At 30.5% G+C, this 10,094-nt stretch overlaps 1 protein-coding gene across 2 annotated transcripts; it reads right to left on the reverse strand.

Moving 5' to 3' along the window:
- Positions 1–221: 221 nt before the first annotated feature.
- LOC148304524 (DNA fragmentation factor subunit alpha-like) lies at positions 222–5,649 on the reverse strand. 2 transcript variants are annotated; one of them, XM_088268250.1, is made up of 3 exons: positions 5,487–5,649; positions 4,673–5,165; positions 222–2,267 (listed from the first exon to the last, which is right to left on the reverse strand). In XM_088268250.1, the coding sequence occupies exons 2-3, from the start codon at positions 5,155–5,157 to the stop codon at positions 2,156–2,158; spliced, it is 597 nt and encodes a 198-aa protein (XP_088124376.1). In that variant the 5' UTR covers positions 5,158–5,165; positions 5,487–5,649; the 3' UTR covers positions 222–2,155. The 2 variants fall into 2 exon arrangements, with proteins under 2 accessions (XP_088124376.1, XP_088124377.1); XM_088268251.1 differs by lacking the exon at positions 5,487–5,649 and adding an exon at positions 5,246–5,446.
- Between the last annotated feature and the right edge of the window lie 4,445 nt (positions 5,650–10,094).

The raw sequence follows: 10,094 nt of genomic DNA on the forward strand, positions 1-10,094 counted from the left end.
TTCCAACATTAACGGTCATTTTTCATCAATCTGTTAAGAGGTATTTTAGATATAGAGAGTCCTTTGGATGTAGAAAAAGGTCCGGAAAATATGGTATTTATAGTTCGTGGATACTGTAATTTAAATCTCTATATTTTCCGAAGCATATAGTTTACCAAATGTTAGTTTGGTGTGCATTAATATAAAAAAAGGAAATATAAAATAAAGGGTAAAAGCAAGACTTTTTTGAGATCAATTCCTTTCTTTATTAAAAGCCATTCTGTTTTACATAAAATGTAGGAATTGTGACAAAATTGTTTTGGGGTTTTACTATGATATAGCTGTGCATACAAATAATTTTATTCTTAATAACATGGTAATAAAGGGGTTAATAACTAGGGATATTCGTATAGGGTTAGTAAATTACAATAATTATTTCCTATGTATGTAAATATACCATAAGAATGTCTTAATATTTTGGTGTCAAACATTTTGTGATAATGTATTTAAAATTCTAGCAAACCATCAAATGAATAATGTGTAATGGGTGAATATTTCGATGAGAAGTGAATACATAATTATTCGTATTTCGTTTATAATATTATATCCATTACCCGTTCCAAGTTCTTAAAGCTCCTAAAAGCAAACTGACACATTCATATTTTATCTTTTTAAGATGGTGTGGGGTCCATTTACTACACATGTTGATAATAGGGAAGTAACTTTATAGTCCTATAATATGATAAAACTCTATTGGTTATTTAAACTAAACTAAATGATCATTCATTCGCTGTAATCAATAAAATATATGTATGTATGTGTACACATGTATGGACACATTCAATCACGTCTAGAGTTGAAATTCTGTAAATAAACTAATTTTTCTGTGGATCTAGCATATTTATTCTTGTTGCTAATCAAAGGAGTATACTGATGGTGTTTCTTTTTAAAAAATCTTTCTCAATCCCTAGCAGATTTACTTTACTTTTAAAGGAAAGTAAGACTATCGCTCTTACCAGCTATTTTTACTTTAATGGTTGAGCAATTGTTTTTTCATTATTTGTGGGCTTGTAATAACTAGAGACTAATGCCAAAACATAAAAAAACTTTTAACAACTATCAGTCTTGAAAAATTAACAAACACTTTCAATTACAAAAAATTCTTCATTTTCATTCTCTCCATGGCTTACTGGATGATGCAATAAATTCAGAAATATTACAATTTCGTTGTAGCATTATACAGTTTTATATTATTTAACTGCGACGAAACATCGAAAATACAATATTTCCATCTTATAAATAAAGTTCACAACAAAGAAGTTAATATAACACTGTGTCAAATAATAAAAAAAATTCTTAAACATCATCAAGATACCAAGTATACAATTCAAATAAACCCATAGATTTAAATTTTTTTCTTCATATGTAAAACTATCATTCAAAGTACAATTTAAAAAATAAGTAGATATTATCAATCAAACATAACAGCTAGAAACTAATAAAATACATATTGACACATTTTATGTATACTATCATAAGCCGAAAACCAAAAATTCTGAATTTATTGTGTATTTTATCACACCTCCAGTTCCAGCAAAACAAAAAATGCAATTCATACAAATTTTATAAATGAACTACTGTATACTGAAATGTTTAAATATTTCTCCTGTAAAATTGCACTTTGTGGCTTACGATAATATTCATAAGAGGGGTCTATATGAATATGGTAAGATGTTTGGTGAAACATTACACATATTCATTACAAAACGTGCATACCGTTGTGAGGATATTGTTAGAAGTTTACAGTGTGTGGATAAAACTAAATATTACACTTAATTCGAAGCATCTCACAATATGTACTAAAAATTGTGAAAGGGGTTGTGATTTTAGAAAGGTGAAAATTGTGTACATAAGTGTTATTATAATAATTTTAGTATTTACCATCGCATTAAAACCTTGACAATTGATCATTTTACAGGGTACAATATTCTTACTTTCATCAATTAGAAAGTGCAGGTCAGGTTTGAGGTGTTTAATCGAGGATATTCAAATAAAAGGGAAATAACTGTAACATCCAATAAACCATAGGGGAATAATATGATCAGTTCATTATTTTGAGGAAAACAACACTTGGGTAGAGGAGTATTTGTGTTGATTGATGAAAGTATTTAGGAGTCTAAACTCTCTCTTGTTTTGCAGACAATTCGTCGGTCCCATTAGACACACTCTGGTGGTACAATTTCAGTAATTCCATCGCGTCGTGTGCCTGTCGTTTTTCCAACAGGATTCTAGAAAAAACATAATGTGTACATGTAATCAAACAACTACAATTAAGATATAAAAAAACAATAGTAAACCGGAGATATCTGCAATACTAGACTACTCCGGTTCCTATCTTGGAGCTATAGAGAGTATATAAGTAAATATCCCATAAGTTAAAAGATTAAACTGTTATTGACATTTTACTTGTATTTTTATGGTTTTTAGGATATAATGATCAACTAAATATTATTCCATCCTTAATGCATTAAAAATATATCTCAACCCTTTACATTCTTATACTGAGTGTGACTGAACATCATATTTATTAAGCTTACTATGATATCGAGTTTAGTTCGGCATTATATTTAAAAAATATATTTACACTAAAATTTAACAATACAAAACTAATGTAAAACCTCCTTTTTTTAAAACTTTTTTTTAATAAATTAAGGAATTTTTGGAAGATAGAAAATAATTAGCTAGAAATTGAGGAGTGCTAAGGGTTAAACCCTTGTGGTTTTTAATTTTTCAATTCTGGGTTTCATCAAAAATAGTCCTAAATGAAGAGTTCATTATAATTGCATACTAAAAAAAGTCCGTTTATGTAATGTAGTATGGGAGGTTAACAACGTGGCTTTATGAGCCAAATTACTTAAGTAATAATTCCCAATGGAGCTGCTCTACTTCACGGCTGGAATATGGTCTCTAAATATATACTAAAACTATATTATATGACTAGCTCAAAACCACTGCTTGAGTAATGAATTTGCTACCAGATATAAGCTGTAAAAAGAAATGTAAGTAAGAAATCTTAATTTAATAAACAAATGGGAAATTTTAAACCATGATAATAGTTGTGGTAAGTTATTTTAAATTAAGCTATGGTTAAAAATGGGTAAAAAGGACCTCTGAATGCAATCTTCTATAACATTACACATTTGGAAAAAAATGTAAAAATGGGTTTAAAATGGAACCAAATAATAGCAGACCTAAGTTTTTTTTACAATAAAAAAAACATATTTTGTATTGTAAATAAACATTGAGTGCGAAACTCTGCTTGTAAATTATAAATATCTTATTTCCTTTCCACAAAGGTGTTTCATTAGATTAGGGAACAGAAAAAAAATAGCTTGGTGACCGGCCTGGTCGCTACGGTGAGTGATTGATTTTCACAAAATCACATTCATGGACTGACTTTTTTGAGATTTTCCTTAGGGTAGGCAATTTCACTATGGCAAAGTACAAGAGTTTCTTTCAGTTGGTGGTGTTACTTGTATTGGTTGAGCTTCGTTGACAGCTTCTAAATGACTAATGAACCAAGTACATTATCCGAATAAGAAGTAGATAAAACAATTTTTTATCTTATTTATTTAATTATATTTAAAAAGAAATATTTCTGTTTTTTTAATTTAAATTTTGTTGAACAAAGCAGTCCGTAAATAAAATAGGAATCGAGTTATGGTAGAATGGGCACGAACACAGAAACTTTGATTAGGATTATGCAATACTATAATAAAAACCATGGGAGCACAGCCCCAACTTAAATTATATATTTTTTTATATTTCATAAAAGATTAATGATAAAATAATTGTATGATAAGAATTATCAACCAGATAAATAAAAACCTACAAATGTTGTACAATTTATATTGACAAATAAAAATCGGAATTTGGGCTGCCTTGGGGAAAATTTTTAATGGACAAATATTGTTAGAAAATCATGACGTAAATATCAAAACACATGTCATTCAAAATATTTCATAATCGGTGGAAATAAAACACCCCAAAGCTAGTTCTAAACCAATCAATGAAAATTTACAGGTTTAAAAAAAAAAAAAACATGCAAAATATGTAGGCAGAACTGTAAAAGTGTGAAGTAATTTATAAAAATGTATTTGAATAAAGATTTGAATTTAAAGAATTCAACCAGAAATAAATTATTTTGAAAGTTAGCATTTTGAGTTTTTATATATCGCTCACTCCTTTCAAGAACGTCATAAATTAAAAAAACTTGATTTTTCAGGAGATTGCTTTTAAAGTTTAAAAATATAATACAATGTATTAAAAATAAATATCAAGCCACTTATTGAACTTTTTACTGTGCAACAGATCTTTTTTGGTAAAACTTGAAGGTTTTTTCTACATTTGAAAAATATTTAATATTTAAAAAAAAATAATAAAACAATACCTTTTCTTCAAAATGCAAAAACAACACTTTCTGCCCTGTAGCGGGTAAATATTAAGTTAAAAATATGGCTCTTTTGCTGGGATATAGTACATTTTCTGGGCATTCCCACAACATGCACATTGAAAATTGACGGTTTTTGATTTATGACGTTCTTGAAAGGAGTGAGCGATATGTACTTTAGCTTTTCAAATCAAAATGTAAAAATAAAATAAATATGTGAAAATAGACAAAAAAATTACATACCTTCCAGATGCCTCTTTTAATTGTTCCAGGAAAATTTTGTTATCTTTTTCCGAAACAATGTCGGCGAGACTGTCCGGGTCCATGTCAGATAGCAGCTCCAGGTCCTGTCCCCCCAACAGAGAGATATGGCACAAGTTGTGTTGCAGTCGGCCCACCAGACTGGCGACCTGACCTTTGGGCTCCATCCCCGCATCATCCGTCTGGTCCAGGCTGATGTGGCACTTCGGCACGTTCGGAGACCATCTCTCCGATCCGCGAAGCACCATCAAACTCGTGTCTGGCTCCAGAGTGGCAAAATACTCTTCATCGTCCACTTCCGTGCCGTCCGATTCTAGGACTACAGTTATGGCGGTGTTATCCGCGATAAACTCTAACTTTTCGGGGATCTTCGACATCAAGTCTTCGAGAGATGTCGCGACGACCCCCTTGCGCTTTTCTCTCTCCAAGTCGCAAAGCTTATACGGTTTGCTAATGTCATTTTCCATTTTGAAAACTAAAACAAAGAAAAAAACCAATTACAAAACAAAACAAATAACAGTTCGCGAAAATAAATTGCGTAGAATGTAAATACACCTTTGTTTTTACTTTATGAAGTAACTAATAATTATTCTGCAAGTAAAGGATTATAAATTAAAAATAGAGATACAAAAACGTAATAGTTTCAAACTGTGTATGCGAACGTGAAAAGTAAAAAAAAAATAAACTCATAAAATACTTTGTTTATAAAACGAAAAAAACAAATGGAAGATCGAGAGTTGTCAATTTGTCAAAACTGACAGTTGATTGTTCGAGCAGAGACAATATTTTTACTCACTTTGAGCAAACTTAAAACACGATGGTCACTTTCGAAATATTTTTATTAAAATTTTGTAATAATTCGCGGGGAAGCAAGTGTCTGGCACCGCCTCCTAGACGAGATGAAAACAAATACGGCCCGCCCAACAACCCGAGTCCCGTGCGTCTTCCCGCTTTCTGATGGTGGGCGGCCGTGGGAAAGGACTACGATAGTGAGGAGAGGCCTGCGCGGGTGGAGGGGTGGACGATCCGTCTAGACGCGGCGCGCGTCGTATTCAAAGGTGCTTCGTAATAATATTCTAATTTTCTTATTTGTTAAATCAATAGTAAAATATTGCTTTCGTAATATCACACAAAATATTAGCTTATTCTGCGGACCAATTTCTCTGAATGTTAAACAGGTACCTACTTTTATATAGGTGATTTACTTAATTATTGTGTAAGAAAAATCAAGAAAAGCTGAAAATATAATTCAATCAGTTTTATTTCTTCTTTTCTATGCGCACTTATATAGTGCATAGGGCATCACATCGGAACGACGTGGTGTAAACTTGATCGTTAATTATGTGAAGGAAAATCGTATAGTTTAATGATTTCTGGCGAAAAATCATTTAGTATGGGTTCTGCAAGTTTCGGAAGTTTTTTTTTATTATTCTAAGATGATGATGCGATGTTGCGATGTCACCACGTAATCACATTTGATTTGGATGATTCATAATGACGATTACACGGAGATATGAAAATGACGTAATAGGTTTCAGGTTGGCAATTCAGACTGAATCCGATAAAAGATATAATAAATTATAATAAACAATAAATTACGGGTATAAATAAAGTTAATTCAATAGGTTACCTTTCTACTATATTAATACGCACTAACATTGTGACGGATGAAAACGACGATTTAAATTTCACGTTTTGAATATCAAAACAGCATCATTTTACAAAATATTTTAAACAATTTTGTGTATTATATTTCTTTGATACAATATAACAATAATGCTGTATTTTGGCATTTGGTAAATATGTATATGGAACTGTTCTGACGGATAACATTTTGTTGTTGTTTTTTTGTAATTGTAGTGATTATTGTGGTTTTTTTAGCAGAACAGAATTTTGTGGATAAATATTTATACATATGCAAGTAAATAATCACTGATAGTGTGGCACTGTAATTATTGAGAGAAACGGTGTGAACACATTTTCAATGTCTGGATTACCTTAATCCTAAATTCTGTACTTTATTATTTTATTTATTCGTTATTTATATTTTCCATACTAAGTTTAATAAAACAATAAGTTGAATTCACAGGACGGCACTGCCTTAGGTTTATTATGCATCTTTTTATGTCGGCAAATAAAACATTCCCCCGAGGAAAAATGTTAGTATCCGATGAATTCTGAAAAACAGAATAATTAATTAATTATCCGAAAAGTTTATTGTACGAGTACACCACTGCAATACTTTCTTTCAACTCCGCTAGGCACGGCACATGGCTATTTTTCACCGTAAAACATTTTAGAAATGAGTTACCCTAGAATCATTTTAATATTTAATTTTATTTCATTTGATACATCGATGAAAAAAACATCTATCCACCTAATGAAAAAGTAATTTAAATTAGATTAATTATTTAAAAAATTAAGCTAATTTATTGCGTAGGGCACTGCGTCGAATCAACTTTGTGGTACCTAATTTTATTGATTATTATACGAAGGCAAGAAGATCCGTCTTGGGTTCTAGATCTAGAAATTGGTGGAATATATTCGAAGGGATGCTGATGAGTCAAGTAAAGAAGCTCAAAACAGGATTGACGACCAAGTAGACATCGCATCAGTCTAACGTCGTGTCCTATTATACACTATAGGGTGCGGATAAGGGTAAAAAATAAAATCCTGTTCTCTATGCATTGTTATAGGTGATAAGATTCAGAATTATATTTTAAGGTGTGAGAGATTATGCGATTTAAGGCCACACTCGCAATAAAAAAATCATTTAGCTTAGCGTCACGCCCAATTTTTAAAAAAGAATATACATTGTATTTTTTGTTTCGTTTTTTAGAATATGTATTGATTTTTTAAAACTTCTTACCTTTTTCTCTTTTGTACTCTTTTCTTTTCAAAACCACATATTTATATCAAAGAATAACTTATATTTTCAATAGAAAGAGGATGTTCAAAAAAAATTCACGTCACATTTACCTGGGTTTAAAGAAAATTATGTTGTTATTTGACAAATACTAGGCCCTAATTAAAACCGATTTACAGTACGTACTGAGTAAAAAAAATATTGTTGAAATTTATATAATCCTCACAACGGGAAATTAAATTGCATCTTTGAAATGACGAGTGCGTCAAAATATATCATATTCTTAGAAGTGATAATACCTTTTATCTATATTTTATATTTGGCTATAATTAATTAATTAATTTATTTTTCAAGACATATTACATACATAAGTCATATATATAATATTCCCGATAAGTAATTTCTATTTCTCATTTTGGGACACGGGATTAAAGTTAACAAGACTGGAACACAAATAATAAAGTTACAGAAAAGATTAAAAAAAAATAACATGGCAAAATTAAAAACAATTAACATGCATAATAAATACGCATAAGAAGCATATTTAAAAGAAATAAATGAGAAAAACATAAGGTAAGAAGCATATTGAAAATAAACAAATGAGAAAATATAAAAAAAAATATGGAAAAACAAAAAAATAAAACAAAACTTTGTTTTAAAATCACTACAAATGTTTTATTATAACTTAATTACAATGTCTACCGGTTTCTTGAAAAGACTGATGTCTTGAAAAAGAAGCGGTTAGCTTCGAAACCGGTATACATTATAACTAAGTTAAAATAAAATATTTTTACTGTGATTTTAAAACGATGTTATACAGGGTTATTCATTTCGTAGTTTCAAGATGAAAACGCTGGCATTTGACGCCTGTTGTACTCAACTGTCATTTGAAGTGTCATAATATTAGTTAAATATTTGCCATTTTTAATTAATGTTTTACTTAGTAAATACCAGTATTGGTATTTAGTCATTTACAAAGTAAAACATTAATTAAAATTGGATAGATTTTACCACAAAGTGACTGCCGAATCAATTAATAAATATTTGCCATTTACGATAATGCATCGTTCAACAAAGGAACAACGAGTTGAAATTATTAAAACTTACTATAAAAGTGGTGATTTAAACGTAGCCACTTTTCGCGCATTGTACGCGCTGATTATGGTCGTCATAATCGACCAACTACGCAAATAATCGGTAAGATTTTATTATTTTATTTGTATTTTAATTATAAAATGGAAAATCACAAAGTTATTGCTTCAAACATAAATGATTATATCTTTATATTTGGTTGTTAACCATCAATATCCTATCTGATAATAGTGCAATGCTGCCTCCGGCGGGGTCAGGAGCGGTCATGGCAGTTTCCACGTGAATCAATAGTGCCTGCATCCTCCCTGCTTACTACCCACTGTGCTGGGTGCAGGGGGTGAGGGGCGCAGGGGGGCGCAGGCTGCACGCTGCACCCCACAGCCTCCCCAGACAGTGCAACGGCCAGGCGTCTCCAACACAGAGACGAGACATGGAGAAAGTTAGCAATTCAATTCAAATTTGCATTCATTTATTTATTTCATGTATTGATTCGGCATTAACTTTGTGAACTTATAAATTGAACTAAAATGGCAAAAGTACATACTTGCTATTTAAGGCTATTTAGCCTGAAGAGTGACTTATGTTAAAATGCGTTTTCGTGTTTGTTTTCATTACAATTCTACTTCATAATTTTTTGAGTGTGTCCAAATACTTGTTCACAAATCTGGATTATCTCCAACTATATTAGTTATTTCATTTAATTTTTTGACAACCTTAACATAGATGAAGAAGAATATGGATGTCTGGGCATTTACAAGGTTTATAGCCTATAACGGTCGTAAGCCCCTTAAATGCCCAGACTTTCATATTCTTCTTCATCTATGTTGAGATATCAAAAAATGATTGAATGTATTTTTTTAAACGCTTGTGTAATACCACTTATTGAGTTTTATTTCATTACACACGACTAGTTTTGAAAAACTACAGTTGTTTTCATCGAAAAGTGAATGGTATTAACTCAATATCTGGTATTATACAAGTGTTATTTATTTATTATTAAACTGATAAAATCAGACTAGAAAAAGTTAGCAACTTGTGTAGATAACTAACTTTATTTCATAAATTTTAAAATAACAACTATATAGTTTTATTTAAAACTAGCTCCACCCAGCATCGCGTTGCTGTGAGTCTGGTTAAATGGAAAAGAAAGAAAAGAGAAAACTCTTATTAAAGTTATTAACCGATTTTCCAATCGGTGAATAATTTTGGAAAAATAAATATGTATGTATATAGAAAAAAATATATAAAATAAAATAATTTTAAAAGGCTCCCCTCGTTTTCAAGTGATTTTATTTAAAAAGATAGATAAATCGAAACACGTGCGTATTCGAATAAAATTTCAAAGAAATTGGTGAGTAACTTGAGGAGATTAAGATTTTGAACAAACTAGTATGTATTTACATTTTTATTTACAAATATGAATTCGAAGGTTGGAAACAGGCTGTG

This window comes from Brachycentrus maculatus, unplaced genomic scaffold (genome assembly GCF_059751285.1).
Source record: "Brachycentrus maculatus isolate JH-2025_06_01 unplaced genomic scaffold, ASM5975128v1 h1tg000315l, whole genome shotgun sequence".
Classification (NCBI taxonomy): Eukaryota; Metazoa; Arthropoda; class Insecta; order Trichoptera; family Brachycentridae; genus Brachycentrus; species Brachycentrus maculatus.

Bases quoted from the DNA above. Each gene is read 5' to 3' on its own strand.
- LOC148304524 (XM_088268250.1), bottom strand. From the start codon at position 5,157: ATGGAAAATGACATTAGCAAACCGTATAAGCTTTGCGACTTGGAGAGA. The intron at 2,268-4,672 runs GTATGTAATTTT...TGTTTTTTCTAG, and splicing joins TTAAAAGAGGCATCTGGAAG to AATCCTGTTGGAAAAACGAC.